Source organism: Cottoperca gobio, chromosome 2 (genome assembly GCF_900634415.1).
Source record: "Cottoperca gobio chromosome 2, fCotGob3.1, whole genome shotgun sequence".
Classification (NCBI taxonomy): Eukaryota; Metazoa; Chordata; class Actinopteri; order Perciformes; family Bovichtidae; genus Cottoperca; species Cottoperca gobio.
In genome coordinates, this window is record NC_041356.1 from 8101666 (window position 1) to 8121382 (window position 19717).

At 40.9% G+C, this 19717-nt stretch overlaps 2 protein-coding genes across 9 annotated transcripts in view; both read right to left on the minus strand.

The window, feature by feature from the left end:
* The window catches only part of LOC115018292 (interleukin-1 receptor accessory protein-like 1), a 244447-nt gene extending 231437 nt beyond the window's left edge, over positions 1-13010 (minus strand). For 6 of the 7 annotated variants that reach the window (XM_029447269.1, XM_029447274.1, XM_029447272.1 and 3 more), the window contains exon 1: positions 12926-13010. The gene's annotated coding sequence lies outside the window, so the exon portion shown is untranslated. Of the gene's footprint in view, positions 1-12749; positions 12811-12925 lie in introns of those variants that run through there. The other variant, XM_029447271.1, reaches the window with a different exon arrangement.
* A 2031-nt stretch (positions 13011-15041) lies between these two features.
* Positions 15042-18790, minus strand: LOC115019944 (uncharacterized). 2 transcript variants are annotated; one of them, XR_003833519.1, is made up of 7 exons: positions 18362-18790; positions 17946-18050; positions 17490-17620; positions 17173-17334; positions 16659-16885; positions 16181-16262; positions 15042-15880 (listed from the first exon to the last, which is right to left on the minus strand). XR_003833519.1 is itself a non-coding variant. In XM_029449701.1 (6 exons), the coding sequence occupies exons 1-6, from the start codon at positions 18426-18428 to the stop codon at positions 15778-15780; spliced, it is 795 nt and encodes a 264-aa protein (XP_029305561.1). In that variant the 5' UTR covers positions 18429-18788; the 3' UTR covers positions 15042-15777. The 2 variants fall into 2 exon arrangements, 1 of the variants encoding a protein (XP_029305561.1); XM_029449701.1 differs by lacking the exon at positions 16181-16262 and having other exon boundaries at positions 18362-18788.
* Positions 18791-19717: the final 927 nt, after the last annotated feature.

Genomic DNA, 19717 nt, shown 5'->3' on the forward strand with positions numbered 1-19717 from the left:
AGTGAGACTGAGAGGCGCGGGGCATATGGAAAAGAGAGGGCTGCAGATGCTCCCCAGTGCCTTGGGGGCTTCTTGGAATGAGAGCAGCTCAGTGCCTTGTCACACACAAACACGCCTGTATGCATGCCCATAAGCATAAACACACACGGAGACTGTCCCATCAAGAACACATCTCAGATAAGGAAATGGTTTCAGTTTTATTCAGCATTCAGGTCACATCAGACAATATTTTTTGTTAAAATCTTAGTGGTTTGGATGCCGACAGCCCGAGGGTACTAAAGTAATGAAAAAGAGTTATTTACTCATCCCTGGACTGTAAATTGCAGAGGGAATGCTTAAAATAAGGTCCTTTCCACTCTTTTCCTTTCCTTCGTCTTGACATTGCCGAGCATATCGCTTCAATTATTCCGAAAAAAAATAAAGTTTATCCTTAAATAGATTTTTTCCCATTTACCTGAAGTGCTTTCTACTTGAGCTACTTGTTCATTCACTCCATATCTCTAAACTGGATCGGAGCATGGTAAACGGACGTCAATTGTGTGGACCGCAATTGAAATGAAAACTGCCTCCTCCGAGAATCCCACTGACGCCTCAAGCGAAAGCAGAGGGTTTCCTTTTCTTTGACCAAAAAAAGGATTATCTGGACAAGCCACAAAGAAATCTCTGTGGATTCATTTCGTGGTCTGAGAATATTGCACATCCTATCTTCTGACATACAATATAGCCAAGGGATAGTGGAATAAGTGTCCAGACTGTGGCACTGTGAACAGCATCTAACTGTCTGCTATCAACATCTACAGCTGGCATAAAAAAGGAGGAGAAAACCCTTTATACTATGACAATAAAGCTGGGAATGGATGCCTTGCTGGTATTTTGTGAAAATGAAAGATTGCAACACTAAGAAACCTGCAAACGTTCTTTTTTAGAAATATATTATTTATGGTATGGATTGGGATTTGGTCACGACTGCTGGCTATTCTTTGTTATTTTAAACTTGTTCTACAGCATCAAAGCATGCACTATCGTTAGTGTAGCACAAAAAGAGTTAAAAACACAGTTTCCTAATGCATACAACAAATGTCTAAAGTCGAGGTATTTTGCTAGGTTAGCTAGGTTGCTAAGTGTTTTTTGTTGTGTTTTTACCAGCAGACAGTAATGCATTTTAAAACTACATGACACAAAGAGTCCCTTTCGAAACATTAAACTTCTAATATAAAGCACAATCACAGTGACTTCATGTCTGATCCTACACCCTTAAAATCAACGTCAGTCTACAACTCTAATCTTCAGCTATGCAACTGTGGTTCGTGGGAAGAAAATGTAGCCAGAAGTAGCTTGAACTGATTAGGAATGAGTGCTGAATGACAGAGTAGAGGGCACAGATTTGTGAATGAGGCAATCTTCCTGATTGAACTCGGGCTAAGCTTCATTTAGCTGCTATTGAGACAGAACAATAGAGACTCAACAGTGTGAATTCATGCTTAAACATGTAGTCTGAGCCTATGGGTAGTGAGGGCTAATTCAGTTTTAGTGACACATGCTTTTGAACAGCCTTACGACTGTACTGTGACAGTCATAGTTTGATTTTGTGGTCTTCTGCCTGCATTATTTTAGTAAGAGTTTTGTTTTTGCTATTTTAAATGTTAGGACTTTGCGAGGAAATCTTGATTTAGCATCTGTACTCGAGGGTCACTACTCTGACCACACTGCACTTAAGTTAGAAGCTGCTCCTTTTACTTTCCTCTCCGACTGTCTGACTCTGCTGACTTCACCGTCACCACACTGACGTGCGACAGCTGTGGTGTATATGCCGCAGTCCCACCATGTCAGCAGAAGAACAGAAAATCTCCCATTATTTTTGACTTGCTGGGGGCATTATTCCAAGATGGATACCCTCACCGCTAGCCTTATAGCCGCAGCAGACAATTAGACGTAAATTGGCTATTCTTGGGAGATATTATAGGAATTACAAGTCAAGGATTTATGAGAATGTTTTCTTATTCAGCTGCTTGTGAATACGTTCTATACAATATGACAGGAGCGCGGCAATAGCATTCAATCTCTGCCAAGACCTACTGTCTTCAAATGCCTGCTGTAATTGGGATTCCACACAATCACAGTCATATAAGCCAAACTAGATGCCTCTACTGTTCACATGAATGTAAATGACTCTTGGCACTTGAGCTTAACTCCTCATTACTCATCTCTGGCCTCTTCCCACTTGACACAGAGGAGCGAAAAGGTGCTTGAGAGGCTGTTAACTCCACAACTCTAACTCGCTGCTGTGTTGATATTGGAATCTTTTTTTTTTTTTTTTAATAATAAGTGAGTTTTTATTCTGGGGTTAAAATAGCATGGCCTTCATCTTAATATAATAAGGTCTCATATGTTGGATGAGAATATTAGTTCTTGCTAGAGATGCTCCAGTCTTACAGGAAATGTCCCCTGCCATCTAACTTTTCTGTTTGACGATACTTTTCCAACTAAAAGCGCAATGTATATTTTTTAAATTCTAGGTCACCACTATGGAGAAAGTCACTGAATCAAGCAGTTATATTATTAAGTCATAAATAAGTAACTCAGTACACAGTTAATGTCCCCAACACGCAACGTTTCCTGCTTAACAAGCAGTCGTCAGGCTTGATGACAAACTGTTCTTCACGTGGTGTTCGCTGGATTGAAGACGAGATTTAATGAAGCACACAGGAAAGTAAGGACATAAGGCATCGTAAAGCTAAAAACCAGAGACAAAAACATAATTTTTCTTTATTGCCATTGTTTAGATAGTTGTAGTTCTATATGAAGTGACCCCAATAAATGTTTAGTAAATACTCAGCAAAAAGGGTTGTGACAAAAAAGCATAAATATTGACTTGTAATTTCTGTGTAGGTAACAGCTTCTGCTGGTCCTTTTATTATTGTGTCTCTTTCTTGCTCATCAGGGAGGCAATAACACTTTGAGGTCACTTTATCGGATGCAGCTACAATAGATGGCTCTATAATTCACATTATATTACAAACAGACACCCACATAAGCATCATCTTTCAAGAGCCAACTCCATACAGCTTGGACTTAGACAGAGAAAGCCACTTAACCCAAAACAGGCTGTGGGAATAACAAATAGGACTGTCAATCTGGGAGGTATTTGTATGTGGATTCATTCATAGATCCCTTTGGATTACTTTAGATATATTATTATGTTTCTTCGAAGGACACATTTTACCACACTATCTATATTTCTACTGTGAAACTGCTGCACACACGCACACACACACACACACACACACACAGTAGCCTGCAGTGCAAGTAGGTGGACATCATGTGAAGATGCATCCTAAAGCTCTGAACTACACAAATCTATGGATTTGCAAAAGCATGAGGATCGTTGAGTGTGCATACTTGGTAAATGTTTTTGCACGAAAACATAGGGCGTTTTAACGACTTGAAGAAAAACATAATAGAGCTATCGTCATTAGTTTTACAGGACATTTCAGTCACCGCCTTGCAATTTGCTCGTTTTCATTTGTATTGATTAAGTAAACATGTTGCCAGTGCTGCAGCTGCTGCATTGCTCTCCGTTACTCAAGCATCTGATTGATGCCACTCATCCCAGCTCGTTATTACAGAAGGGTATATCGCCCCTTTCTTTATTTCTTTACAGAAAAGGGAAATGTCAAAATGCACTTAAGCGTTCCTTCGGAGGGGTAAACCCTCAAGAGGTATGGGACCAAAGCTGCACCTCAGTGTTTGTTTGGCTTGTTTTCTCTTTGCCATCGCTGCTTGCCTCTGAACACAGATGGAGATTCATCTGTTGCCTTTTCCCTCTTGACTCGTTTTCCTCTTCTAGTCCCATCTTCTTGCCCCCTCCTCCCCCCCTCTCAAGAGCCTGTCTGCCAGCAGAAGCCCTGTACCTCACGGTGCGCTTATCAGACAGTTTATCCTTTTCCTGTGGGCGCCGTCTTCCATCTGTGGCTGTGACAGCCTATCGCCACGTCGAGGGTCCATTCCAAGCCGTGATTTAGACACCCAGCCTTGCACTATCAACCCCCCCCCCCCCCCTCTTTCCCCTCTCTCGTGTGCATTTTCTCACACGCAAACGTGCTTGGACCTTACATTCTGCCATTCCTGCACGCAAACAGAAACATAATTACATATTTCCCTTTTGTAGATGTTTTCGCACCTTAATAGGTATTCCCAATGCATGTCAATAACAACCTGTACCAGACAGGGCAAGCAAATATACTGTATTAAATCCAAAGTGGTGGAATAATAGGAAGGGACTAATGAATAGGCCATGTGTTTACATTCCTGATTGCTTAGGCTCTCCTCCTTAATAGCCTGGCTACAGCCGTATCACTCAGCACTTGCAAACATCCTCAAGAGGTATCTTCGTTAATATTTTACTCAGTAGAGATAGTAAATAACAAGCAAGGCATTTCCAGAGAACAAGAGCAAACAGAACATAGCAACAGAGAGAGAGAGAAAGGAGGAGGCAGAGGGAGGACGAGAGGACGGCTGTCTCCAGGGTGTCAGCCACAATTGCTTTCTCATTTTTAACTTGTCAAGGCGGCTTTATCTGTTTTATCACCGATGGAACTCCAAACGCACCAAAGGCTAAGGCAGCTTGACAGAGCAAATATGGCTATTACAAATTTCGATGGGGCAGCAAAAAGAGATTTGAGGAAAAAATGCCGGCCGTGCATCAGCTCTTTTCCATGTTACTCAAAAGAAGAAGGAAAAGAAAATACATCAAATAAACAAAAGAGAAGTTCTCATCCAAGCTACATTTTTTTTTCCCCGCAACCATGCTAAATGGTGTTTGTTCAGCAAGGTGTGAGGAAATAACATCCCGTTGAAACTGCACAACCTTGCAACATTTAAAGTGTCTTCTCTCTGTGACAAACAAATAGAATTAAATAAATAAAGTCAAAATTGAACCAAGGTTAGAGTGCACCTCCCATCCCAGCACAGCAGGTGAGTGAGAGATAAACATTTGTGCAAAGTCGGCCGGGTCTAGTCATGCGTCTGCTGCTCCTGGTTCATTTGCAGTTGCCAGCGATGTGTTAAATGGCCATCTGCGATGGGGTGAGAGCCCCTGTAATGACTTCCTGTCTGGGAAGGAAGACTGGCGTGTAGGGAGGGCTGAAACACACAATCCGTTTGAAAACATGAAAGGTGCAGTTGGAAGCAGAAAAACAGCGGATGTTGATGCTTTTATATGTGATAAATGTTCAGTTTGTGTGGCCTCTCTGAAGTAATGGTTGACATGAATTCTCAAAGGGAGTTGAGAAAAGTTCCAAAGAGGGGATGCTGACAAAAGGAATCATTCTTCACAAGATTCCACAAACACAATACCTCAAATAGCGCTATGTTAGCCATTTATATTCCATATGCATTGTTTTTTAAAGGTTTTAGTTGTTATAGTAAAGTATATTTGTTTCGATCTACCAATACTAAAAAATAGAAGCTAACCTTTTGCCAATTTCATTAGACGGAGAAGTACATTTACAGTACAGCAGCTTCACATGGCATTGAACGCCTGCACTGTACTGGAGTTATTATGTTGCCAGGTACACCTTGATCTGAATATCATACACATGCCTCCCATACAAGTCTATAATTATTGTGAAATGATATTATTACACACCACCCACAAATGAGTGTGGGCGGTACTGCACATCAAAAAGCAATTAAAACGTTAACACATCCAAATATATGCAACAACAGCAGTAACAAGCATGTGGCGGTCCTTTAGGAGATTATGGCTCGATTGAAGTTACGTTGTTTTAAGTCTTAGCTTAGGGTTGCCATTTGTAATGTTTCCCGTGGATATGATTGGAGCCACTTTGAACATTTTAGTTGAGCATCAAAAGAAGAAGAAATGTATGTTGAGGAGAGACATTTCAAAGATGCACTATAAATGTTTGATTGGTGATCTATGGAGGAATTACATTTTTTATTAGCCCAATTTAAAAAATATTTCATTACAAGGAAGGAACATTTTACCCAAGTAAAAGTACACACCGTGCATTTAACATCATCAATGCATTTTTTAATTGTTTTTAGATTACACTTTTGTTTTTCTTAAATTACATTATCTTATTTTTTAATTGGTTCTTTTAAACCAAACTACACGCCTTTCTTGTATACTGTAATATAGTGTTATGACTATATTAACTACTATAATGTTATTATTATACATTTCATTATCACAACTATACAAATACATGTTAACAATAATATTGTAGCTGAGATTAAACTTCATTTTAACTATATACAGTTTATTCTGCATAATATTTCAAATATAGATCATATAACATCGTAATATGCAAAGTAACTAAAGCTACAATATAGAAGTAGTGGAGTACAGTCAAATGGAAAAGTAACGTACACTACAGTACTACATTCAGTAATGATGGTCTGCGTTAGCTCTTAATGCTATATTATATATTGTTTTCGTCATGAAGAACCACTTACAGGTAATCCTATTCAAATGTGAGGTATGACAGTTGAACAAACACAGCAGATGCTCGTCTGTGTTGCCATGTGTGTGTCCATTCCCCCTAACCTCTGAAATGCGGTGTCCCTTTAGAGGACATTTGCTGGCGCATAATTGCCCGTAATCATCTTTTCACCCAGCTTGCTGTGTAATTTCGGAGCTCGACAGCTCTCTACTTTTGTGTTCTACTTTCAGCACCATCAGCACTTCTGTGTTCAGGTTCTGTGGCAGTAATTTAGCTTTCACTCCGGATCTTTCACGCCTATCAGCGTGACTCATGATCTAATTTTAAATAGGACCGTCACTACGACAGAGAGACGGACAGCGAATGCAGACTCCATCTCCAACGGTGTTGTTTGGAGAGTCCAGTATGCATTGTGCCTACACACAGTCTGTATTTGCAGACCTATTTGTCTTGGTATCGCTTTGTGCTCGACAATAATTGACTGCAAAGCCTTTACTTCATTCATTCACACAGCTGATATAGCTGCTTAAAATGTGTTAAATGAACTCTTATGGAAACAGGCTAATTAAATCAGTGATGCTTTTTATGCTCAGATAGTAATTAACACCGATATTTTAGCTTTTTTTTTTTTTTTGACGTTCACTCATAACAACATAAACTATGTCAAAATAAGGCGAGCGCATCTTCAAAAGCATCTGGCTGTGCAGCCGAGTGAGTAGGAGGAATCTTCTGCCTGCCTGACGCTGCCTGGATGGAGCTTATTCCCTTGGAAAGAGGCAAAGTGAGGACAGGCGCTGGCCACGAGCGCTTTCCACTCAGCCATGAAAACAGCATCCCTGTCCCCGCTGCTCCGCCGTTTCGGAGTCAGCCACCAAATCAGACCGCGCTAATGACACACGACCCCTCCCTCCCTCCCTCGGGGCCTGGTCAGCGCCTCGCCTGTCATTTTAAGACCCCCACCATCAAGCATCATACTGCCCCATCTCTGTTGCCTTTCACTCCCTCTCAACCCAAGGTGCTCACCTGTCTAGCTGCTACTATGACAGCAATGTTCTGGGTAATACGCTGCATTTCAGTGGCAGTAATTGTGATGCCATTCTCCATGTGTTCTCTAATATTGTTCTTTATTCATGCCCACCGTTTGTCTGAAAAGTACTTTGTGACAAAGCCTTTCTCATTTAAAACCCTGAACTTGACTTTATTTAAATGGACAATGAGGCAGCAACGACTGTGGCAGAATATTAAAAAGCCAACGTGATGCTTATTAATTTCTAGTCAATGGGAAAAACAAACCAACTTCACAATTTCAAGTGTGTTGATGAATTCTTAATTAAATTAGATATTAAGTTATGCACAAAGTCAGCTCCAGCTCATTTGCCAACATTTAGATTTATTTTTCTCTCTGAATGAGTTACAAAGACAGAAGTAAGCCATTAACCTGATTCCATTATTCAAAAACGTGCCTTCAGAAATCTAAGGAGGACGTCACTAATGCCAAGTCCATAATCAGGACGATTTCTACTCAACCATGGCACCAAATTACCATCACATATTTGATGAATGCCAGCCACCAGCTGCTGTGCCGAGTGTTCTAGCACCCACAACCCGCCGTCCCTCCTCTTTACACCGTCAGATGCTAAATGATTTACAGCAGATCCAGAGCAAAGTCACTTCTGCTCTCAAGCCAAAAACAAAAGCACAAAAAACACTATTATTATCCTACATTCAGACAAATGCTGTCTTTATGTTTTACTATACTTACCATTACATCCAAAGCCAATTACATTCAACGTCCGTAGAAACAAAGTACAAGATGTGTATCCCTTACAAGCAAACAAGCAAGAGTGTCGTCTCTGTTTGCATTAGACTGGCTATTATGGAAATGTTACACATTATATCTATATGAAATTCTCTGCACATGTGCACTGCCACTACAATTATTCAATATTATTACAGCCGTAGCTAAAGTATGATTGATGTATGCTTCGGCTTAAACCACAAGGTTAGGATGACCTCTGCAACCGCCTTACGCTGCATTACAATGGAGCTCAACACTAGCATTGACAATCTTCTCCATTTAGTTCAACATAAACATTGTGTTTACCACAAAATGGAATTACTTGAAGATGCATTTGAATGTATTTTGGAGACGAAGCTTTGTCAAATATCTCTGATAAAAAGGTCAACAGAAAAACTAACAATCCTTTTAAGCTTTAAGTTTTGTATGTGCCACGATGCATTTGCATTCTCATCTCATCATCTCATGGCTCCAGGCACCAAACAAACGCTACGTGCTGGAAAATATATAACACAAACAAATATGATCAAATATGAATAATAAACAACTTCTTCATTGGGACCGTTTTGTGGGGCAGTCAGTGGGATAAGACGGGGACCCCCCCCAAGTCCACCTTGGGAAAGAAGTTGAGGGAGGAAGAGAGAAGGTGAGGGTGGAAGAGAGAAGTCAAGGGAGGAAGGTAGTAGGTGCGGGAGGAAGGGAGTAGGTGCGGGAGGAAGGGAGTAGTTGAGGGAGGAAGAGAGGAAGCTGAGGGAGGAAGAGAGAAGTGAGGGAGGAAGAGAGAAGTTGAGGGAGGAGGGAGGAAGAGAGAAGGTGAGGAGGAAGAGAGAAGGTGATGAGGAAGGAGAAGGTGATGAGGAAGGGAGAAGGTGATGAGGAAGAGAGGGAAGTTGAGGGAGGAAGAGAGAAGGGAGGAGGAAGAGAGAAGGTGATGGAGGAAGCGAGAAGGTGAGGGAGGAAGCGAGAAGGTGAGGGAGGAAGGGAGAAGGTGAGGAGAGGAAGAGAGAGTTGAGGGAGGAAGGGAGAAGGTGATAAAGGAAGGGAGAAGGTGATGGAGGAAGAGAGAAGTTGAGGGAGGAATGGAGAAGGTGCTGAGGAAGGGAGAAGGTGATGAGGAAGGGAAAAGGTGAGGGAAGAAGGGAGTAGTTGAGGGAGGAAGCGAGAAGTTGATGGAGGAAGAGAGAAGTTGAGGAGGAAGAGAGAAGGTGATGAGGAAGGGAGAAGGTGATGAGGAAGGGAGAAGGTGATGAGGAAGGGAGAAGTTGAGGGAGGAAGAGAGAAGTTGAGGGAGGAAGAGAGAAGGTGAGGGAGGAAGCGAGAAGGTGAGGGAGGAAGCGAGAAGGTGATGGAGGAAGCGAGAAGGTGAGGGAGGAAGGGAGAAGTTGAGGGAGGAAGAGAGAAGGTGATGAGGAAGGGAGAAGGTGAGGGAGGAAGGGAGAAAATTGAGGGAGGAAGAGAGAAGTGAGGGAGGAAGAGAGAAGGTGATGAGGAAGCGAGAAGGTGAGGGAGGAGGAAGCGAGAAGGTGAGGGAGGAAGTGAGAAGGTGAGGGAGGGAAGGGAGAAGGTGAGGGAGGAAGGGAGAAGTTGAGGGAGAAGAGAGAAGGTGAGGGAGAAGAGAGAAGGTGAGGGAGGAAGGGAGAAGGTGAGGGAGGAAGAGGAGAAGCAGTGAGGGAGGAAGAGAGAAGGTGAGGGAGGAAGAGAGAAGGTGATGAGGAAGCGAGAAGGTGAGGGAGGAAGCGAGAAGGTGAGGGAGGAAGGGAGAAGGTGAGGGAGGAAGGGAGAAGGTGAGGGAGGAAGGGAGAAGGTGAGGGAGAAGAGAGAAGGTGAGGGAGGAAGGGAGAAGGTGAGGGAGGAAGGGAGAAGTTGAGGGAGGAAGAGAGAAGGTGATGAGGAAGAGAGAAGTTGAGGGAGGAAGGGAGAAGTTGAGGGAGAAGAGAGAAGGTGAGGGAGAAGAGAGAAGGTGAGGGAGGAAGGGAGAAGGTGAGGAGGAAGAGAGAAGGTGAGGGAGGAAGAGAGAAGGTGAGGGAGGAAGAGAGAAGTTGAGGGAGAAGAGAGAAGGTGAGGGAGGAAGAGAGAAGGTGAGGGAGGAAGGGAGAAGTTGAGGGAGGAAGAGAGAAGGTGATGAGGAAGAGAGAAGGTGATGAGGAAGAGAGAAGGTGATGAGGAAGAGAGAAGGGGATGAGGAAGAGAGAAGGTGATGAGGAAGAGAGAAGGTGACGGAGGAAGACACTAAGCAAGACAAGAAGAAATGTATTGACAGCTGTGCCCGACTAGCAAAGCCAAAATACAGAAGCACCTTGTAAAAAAGAAAAATCTGGCTTGTAATTAATAACTTCACACATATTTAATATCCTCTTTATTCATGAGCACCTGCTTCCAATGACCTGAGGGGCACGAAGAATCAACTTGCATTTTAAACATTTGCAGTTGAGAGACTGGATTTGGGAGGCAAACATTTTAGAGTAATCTAAAACAGCTTGACATAATTAGTTTTGACGGGGCCATTACGTGGTCAGTTAGTCCCTTTAGAAACACATCCCGATGAAAGATGCTCACTCTTTGTCCGTGGTCAAAGACATCTTAATATAAAGTCACATAAATATCTGAGTCCTGGAGCAAGTAAAGTTCATCCACCCTAAATATCAGCCAAGTTACCAGCGATGTTGACGACGTAGGTGGAGAAGAGTGTGACAGGATGACCTTTTTTGGTGCTCAAAACAACAATCTTATCAGATTTTCTCCACCTCAGGGCCTTAAAAAAAAAAAGAAATAGCAGAAATCAATTTAAAACACAGGGGGAATCTCGTTGTGGAAACTACACATTACTGTGTATTTCGATTCCCACTGGACTAGTTCTCAGGGTTTGATAGCGCTCACTCATTTCTCTTGACATTTTGCCACCGAACAAATTGCTTCGCTCTTCAACAGAAAAAAAAAAACCGAACTGCTCTCAACTAATAATACTGGACTCGCTCACTGGAAACATCCACTGTTAGGGGTACAAATGAAATGTTTTATCCATGCTAAAAAAAAACCAACAATGAAATAAAAATTGACATATTGGTAAAAAAAAATAAAAAGTGGATTAAGTGTCCCATTGTGCCGCTTTGAAGTGAAAAGGCCTTTGATAACATTTGCATGTGAATTTCCTCATTTGAACTGCATACTGTAATCCCACAAGGAGAAATCTGAAAACATATTATTTTAAATGTGAAGTAGGAAGTCAAAATACCGTGACTTACTTTTGACACTTTGGGGGAAATACACTCAACCAGATACTTCTCTCATATCTGTGTATTTAATATGCATTATGAAGCTTGAGCTAGCTAAGCTCCGTCCAAAAGATAACACAATCCACATACAAGCATGTTGCTCGTTTCCCCAACTATTCCTATAACCATGGACTTTTCACAACCCAACAAGCGTTCAATCACTTGTTCCAAACTCTACTAGCACTGCACACAACACATCAACTTTGACCTAAATCCAAATTATATTAATCCTAAACAGGTTGAGTATTTACTGTGTTCACACTGGAAAACTAGCAAAAGTCAGAATTCATACAGAATTCACTTGATTTCTGCATGTGCACTCAATTTTCCCACAATGCAATGCACATGAGGGAGCTAAAACTGCAACATTAGTGAACTATAAAATAAAAAAAAGGCACATGCATGCTGTAAACTACTAGCGTGTAGTACATCATTGGAACTCAGCTATTAGCTATTTTGTTCAACAACCTCGTTTACAGCATTTTAAAGTTGTCACGGCAGAAAAAGCACAAGTGTTACAAATAACATGAACAATGGCTCTGTTCCATTTAAGTGTCCCACTAAGGCAAGACAGTGAACCAGCATGCACAATACCAAAGGCTCTGAAACGTCCTACACCTAAATGGGACGCGGCCCGTGTTTGTTTTAATTACACCTTTGATTTTCCTGCTATGACGGGTCTGGTATGAGAAAGCTCTGTTACTTAATTTAGAACTAGGACGCACAATAAATGCAAATGAATGCCCGTGGGACCACCATTCAGATTTTCTCACGGTTTAAAGTCCAGTCAACCATTTATTGTGTGTTGGACTTCAAAAACAATCCCTTGTGAATTATATAGACCCGCTGCTGCTTTAAAAAAAAAAGAAATCCGACAGCAATGAATATTCACCAATCCAACTGAATACTCTAAAAGCCCATTTCAAGGCAACTCTGACAATCAGTGGCATGCTTTTCCAAAGTGATAACTGTTTGGGGGGCCATTAGGTCACAGATGGTTAAACTATAAACACTTGTATGCAGTATATCTAAGTGATCATTTGGGGAATTAAATAATAGACTGGCCCACAGCTCTGCTAATTTGAACCAAAGGAACTTAAAGAGAAGCTACTATTGTAAGACACTATTCCACTTTAAAGAAAATAAGACTGTAAAGGTCATCTCCAGTACTTTGGCAGCACATCTTGTCCTTGCTGCTATCAGTGTCCTTTGTACCTGCTGCACAGGTCTTTGGATTTATCATTGTAATTCCGGCAGCCTGGAATCATAACTCTCTCTTTCAGCTATTAGCCCAAGCTGCAGCGACAGACGTTTGAATGACAGAGCAGATGAGATGTCTGCGAGAGGACTTTAGCTATGCAAGACTTTTCAAATCATGTACAAACACTCACTGCGTTCACTCAATCTCAGTCGCTTCCGGAGCTCCTTGGGACTCAGAAGTGCTGTTTTTCTATCCACACAGCTAGTTAATTCCTGTTAATTACACTCACCTGGCATCCTAAGTGTAAATCAGCCCCTTATTAGACGCCTGAGGAGGATTTAAAAACAAACACCAATGGAAACCTCACATTTTACCGAGAGGGAATTAGTCATTCCACAGGACCACAATCCATCTGTGATGTCAAGGGCATTGCAGGAGCTACTTTGGTATGAAGTGTTGCAACTTCCTTGCGCACGCACTTTAACTCACTTGTTGTGTTCCAGTTCAGGGCTGTCGATGTCAAAAAACTGCTTTATTCCAATGGCTCCTACAAATCAGATGTTTTCTTTGGGGCCATTGGTATCCTCTAATCCACTGTAGTTCTTGTCAGATAGTAAAGTGGAGAGACACCATGTGTCTGTCATATTTACACGTTAATCAGAGTTAGTCAGGTTGGTCAATGGTCTGCTACAAATTCCTGATGTTACACACATGACGATGGAAGCCGAGCATAAAACTGTGTGCGGTGTTCGAGGTAAAATACAGAATTTACAGGGAGGTCTGTCTTTGTTGTCGGGAGCTTTCTGATCTTGTACTGCAGGGGAAGCACGGGGGAACCGTAATGCATTGGGTTGTTTTTGCATATTACATTTGCAAGCATGTCATAATGATAGCAATTTAACTTCAACACTACTGCAGTGTGTTGTTTATTCTACGTTGCCAAGATCAGTAAGCTTCAGTGCTTACTATAAAACACTCCTCGTTGCACATTTTGTGTTTCTCATTTTGCTAAGGACTTCTTGCTAGCCTCTAAAGTAGCCCAGGAAATCCCCTGGATCCCAGTTTAAGAGACATTTGCTTGGAGGACTAAGCTCAGGTGAGAACCAGGCCATGCATAATTTATTGTGATGGCTTAGACAAACACTGGTATTATCCCCAATTTCATTATTCTTATTTCTATAATTGGAGGCAACAAAAGATAGAGCAAGCCAGAGTTTCTCAGTCTAAAAAAAACAACTCTAATGTAGGACACTATGTGGGCAGAGCCCAACCAATTTAATCTCCAATTTACAGATTATAAATGAACACAATATCTATAAGTGGGTCGACCAAATTTACAAATATTGAGTTGCCATGGCTGCAATATTACTATGTTCCACCCCGTGCAATACCCTGGAGACAAACCGTATTAATTCATTCTTAAAGTACAAAATCAAAACCAAATACTAAGATGTAATTTCCTATACACAAACTGTAAATTTAATTAAACAAATTAAACTATAGATGCCCCTATATGTGTAATAAAGTAATATTACAGCCAACTACTTGTTTCTGACAGAAATGGCACAACAGGTAGTCTGCATGTCAGCAAACAGCTCCTCACCCCATCAGCCTCTCATTCATTATCTTGAAGCCTAAATAGCATTTTAAAAATGTAATATTCACGCTACAGAGTGCCATGGCAACAGCTGTTTCTACAGCGGTATTAACATTACTTCTCTATTGAAGTCACAAGTCTGACTGAGTGACACTGGATGTTGGAAAGTTGTGCAACATGGGCTCCACCTAGTGGTGTAACATGGGAAGTTACGCAGCAGAGCTCACACAGCCAGAAATCAATGCATTGATTAATCCCATTATCTCCTATAATGGTCTCCAATCAAGGTGCTTTACAAACAAATCAGATATTACAGCCTACCAATAGATTTCAGACAAACTACAACACTATAAAGTGAGCAAACAGATGTGTAGGGTTGGTGGGAAGGAAAAGAAAATGGCAACTTCTCCCACAAAAACACTCAGTGCTTGGGCTCTTAATGGGCTAATGCACTTAATGAAACATGTAATTGTAGTCAGAATTAAATTCACTTCTAAGATGCCTGCAAAGAATTAACAAACAGGTTTAGATGCATATTCAGGTGAAATTGCATTTTCTCTTAATGACAACTTCGTAGTGAGGCGCATTGGTCACCGGTTTGCTCTTTGCAGTCCCTGTACATTTATCAAATCAAGTACCTGAAGCTTCGAGTAATGCATTAACTTTCCTAAAAGGGTATACAGGAGTCAATGATAGTTACGTCAAACACACACAACTGATGAACTAGATTTTCAATAGTACAAAGTCACTTTATTGAAATTAGGGCTCTATTTTATCAAAATGTTTCAAGTTTTCAGGACAAATGGCAACAGTGAAATCAGTGACAGACGATCCTCTAAACAAGACAAACATATAAAAACATAACGATCGTCAAAGACAGCAAAGGCCACAGTTTCAAGTATTGGGAACAGTAACAAGGACATACATACACATACCCTTATAAAGCCACAAGAAAGGCCAATTCATACTTTTACATTTCAAATGGTCAATGCAAAAGTTATTAAATACAAAAATCTAAAAATATACATTGTAATTATATACAGCACTGACGGCACCAACGCAACATTTCTCAGATTGTGAATGAAATCATCTTTGTTAGGCTGTTCGTTACATTAACCAACGATAAATACATTATGAGGTAAGCCGTGCAACAAATGTTACACTCCTAATAATACTTTCCAGCTGATGTAAAAGACAATGTGATTAAATAAGAGGTTTTATTGCATTTTCAACCATTTAGAAGGTGGTTCTCATTACCTTTTGAAACTTGTATCATCTGGCACATTCCCAGCTGCTACTCTGCCCTTTGGAAGAATACTGTAGTGGTTTTTCCAAACAAACACTACCATGTACAATGTTTTTGGCCCAGTACCACATAAATTATTTAAGTCATCTATCAAACACTTGTCACTGGGGTGTAGCCAGCTGGATTGATAGTGTTTGTGTTATTTTGTGTCCATGGATGAGTCATCAGCACATCCCATAATCCTCTGCAACTCTTGAATACAATGCACGATTGACTGGCTGTGCAACCGAGCCATGTTCAACCTGAACAGAGAGACAGAAGAATCATCTGTTAGACATGTTTCACCTCAATACCTTCTCAATTTAAAGAATTAGTTAAGTTTTCTGCAGGTTATGGAACAACAGAACGCACATTTCTAGCTAGTTAGTTTACCAGCTACCTCAGATTGTACCTAACCTTCATTGTAATGTTGCATTTTGAATCCAACTTTAGCCGCTAGAATAATTAAAAATGATAAGCTTTAACACATTGTACGCATCCCAGTGAAAGCTGAAGTAAACACTTTGGTGGTAAAGAAGTGCCAAGAGACCAAGCTAACTTACATTCAACAGGTGGCAAGACAGGACTCCACGATTGTTTGCACTTATTGTAAGTCGCTTTGGATAAAGGTGTCAGCTAAATGAACTGTAATGTAACACACAAGATAATTAATGTAAGGCAAAGGTTGCTGTAGCCGGATTTCCCCAATAACCCGAGTTGACCGTTTTTGTTTTATGGATCAGGTCATTAGTTAAGTGAGTTTGTTTAAAAAAGGCACTACATTTAGTATCTAGTTCACTCTGACTTTCCAGTCTTTCCATTGTGACGGAAAAACAAATAAAATGACACCCAAATAATTCAAAGGATCGAACAAAACGTTTAGTTTCATGTGGACAATCACCCAAACTAAGCGGTTTACATGATAAATACCATGTTCCGATTCCCTTAATCTGGTTATAAAGGATATAATTAGTGTGTATATTGACACACTATCAATGTATGTATCGTTTAAGATCTGTGCGTGTTGTGCTGATGCGTTACCTTCTGAGCAGCTCGCGTCCTCTGTTGGGTTCAGGGTGGTAGTGCTGGAGACAAGTGAGGCTGTGAGCTGCCAAAATGCTGTAACACTGTTCTCGGAGAGCATTATGGTTTGCTGTATCCCACTGCGGCAACTCGCTGGTGTAGCGCCACGCCATTAATGTGTGCTCCAACACAGCGTCCCACTCATTGTTCCTCAGAAGAACTTGGCCCCACTCCTGACAGGAAACCTGAGGGGGAACATAGGAAGGTAACAGCTTAGGATGACACCATGAAAAACTCCGCTCACAGAGCCAGGTAACATATGGAGCAGCTTTTAATATATCAGTGACAAAAGTTCCCTTTATGAAGGCTAAACGCTCAATGAGAGGAATAGCAGTGGTGAGTTTAAATAGCCAACAACTCCTTTTGAAAGTCAAATAAAATGCATCACTTTTCTGCAAATGAGAATTGGACAGTATACAAGTACATTAAAAAGTATTATTTACACAAACAGTCTAACACAGCTGATACTCACTTTGAATGCCACCAGGTGAGGATATGCCTTTCTGTAGCAGCGAGCGTCCCTGTTAGAGCCAAGCCGTGAGTAAGGTATGGACCTATAAACATTTGCTTTCTTTAGTTGCAGGTCTTCCTGGAGATACTTCAGGTCAGATGCTAGGATCCTGGGTTCTTGGCTCTGGGGTGAAATGCAACACATCATATTTCAGATTACACTGTAGTGAAGGCTCAGAGTCAGGTAGCATATTTTACATTACATCTTTGCTGCTAAAATTTGGTTTGGGATAAAACAAATATATTAATATGGTCATGTGAAATGGCCAGGATGTGTACCTGTTCAACCAGGATGAGCGATCTGATTAGCTGTACAAGCTGCTGTTTGGAGAGAGGGGTATGGTGCCCGTCCATCTTCTCACACTGCTCCTCTATCCTCCCCCTCCACACCCCACCAATGGACAAGTCCACTGCAAAACAAAAAGGGATATGATTAGAACAATGACAGGCCACATCAAACAAGGGAATGGGAAACCCTATAGGTAACTGGGATGGTTGCATTTCTAGTAACTAATGAAAATGGGTACTAGAATTCCATTCAGACTTTTTCTTAGTGGACCAGTAGAAGCAGATCAGAACATTATTTGTATTTCATTGATGCATGCTGTCAGGTTCCCAAACATTGAATGGCAAGGGACTCAGGAGTGGTGGAAGACAGCACACTCAAAACTACTAGTCTTTACACTTAATCCCTTTCCATTAAACCAATTGAAAGAGGTTTCACTTTGTACTTACATGAGTGCACACGTGTTGTGTTTGTAGTTGCGCTTCTCCCTCTTGGAAATGGAGATGGAGCCAAACGAGCACTTAAAATGTCTAAATAGGACCTCCTTATTCGAGCTGTAAAAAAAAAAAGAACACAAAATTGACATTGGCTCCTGGTAATATTTCCTACAATGTCATTTACTACACACAGCAAAGAGAAGCGCATCTTATAAACAAGACAGGATAATGCATTTCAATATTATTAATGTACAATATTATTTTTATCAGTTGTCCAAACGAAAAATAATTGTAAATAACAAACGGCTAAACGACTGGCGCGCGCCAGATAACATTAGCATGATAGCAAAGTGGCGCGTTCTGCACAAAGAACCTAAGTTACAGCAATTTTTGAAGCCTAAATTAAAGCGGTCATATTTTAGACTTACCTGCAATTTTGGGCTGTGGAGCAGGTATTTCCACTAAGGCACGTCGGGGCTGACACACAGCTGCCATTGTGACCACACTAATCTGTTACAATATGGAGCTAACTACCTGCTAGCTGCCAGTGACGCTAGCTGAACTTTAAACCCCACGGGGTACCCAACAGTAACTTTTCCACGGTAACGTAAATTGGCTTCAGCTGGTGAACTCAGCAGCTTCTTCATAGGCGTCAATGTCGTTTCCGAGCTCTCTGTTATCCACTACAAACACAAACTTCAATTTAACTAATACAAAAAAAAGTCCCCGATTTTGAAAAACCTGCCCTGAGAGGTAAGGAGTGACTGACAACTTTTGTCTTCTCCACCGCCAGTACAATGCTGATGAGGCGCGCGACACGAGTTGCCGCGCGGGCGTGGTTTGCTGCATGTGTCGACCTTATTGGTTAAAGTCGCAGGATGTGTCGAACAGGCGCCCAATATGCAAATCAGGTTCTCCCCCACAGCTTTGCTTCTTGGGAAAAAGATCACGTGATGAACATACGCTTGTGCACAATCATAGGTGCGCGTGGTGTCTCTCTCTCCCTCACTCACGCACGCACGCACACACACCATACATTATAGTATTAGTATGTATACATAAACTGCATGTATAAGTATCAATATTCTCTTTTGTGTCTTTTCAGAAATTTGAAATCTCAAATAATATAATATTATGTCAAAGACATTTTAGTCAGATGCTTAACACAAAAACCTGCATGCTCCAGTTAAAGGCCAGCATCAGAATATGACATTATGTCAAATGATCCTTAATAATATCTTATTTATTTAATGTACTTTTATTTAGAAAGGTAACCTCATTGAGGGTATCATTCTCAAGAGAGACCTATACCACACAATGTTAGAGACAGAAAGGACATCATATAAAGACACTACTACTATTATTATTATTACTACTACTACTACTACTACTACTACTACTACTACTAAAAATAATAAAGATCCAAATTAATAGGTCATGGATAGGCTTGAATTCTACCATCTGCAACCTTGTCATGGACCATTGAATGAGTTAAAAGAACCGTAAAAGTTAAACTTGAAATGCCCTCTTTACTGTATCCTGAATGCATCTAAAAACCAAGTATCTTGAACTAGATTAGAATGACAAAATAAAAACTTTTCAAATAGATGTGAATGTAGCATTCAGTTTGAAAAGTGGATGCTTCATCCATAAAGTATATTTTATTTTAATATGAACAGCCTCATAAATGATGTTTCTGTGAATAGTATCAAAATATATGCTTCTGCAACTTGCATCCTATATTTCCATGAACACTTTTATGTTAGCAGACAGTAGTTTTATGA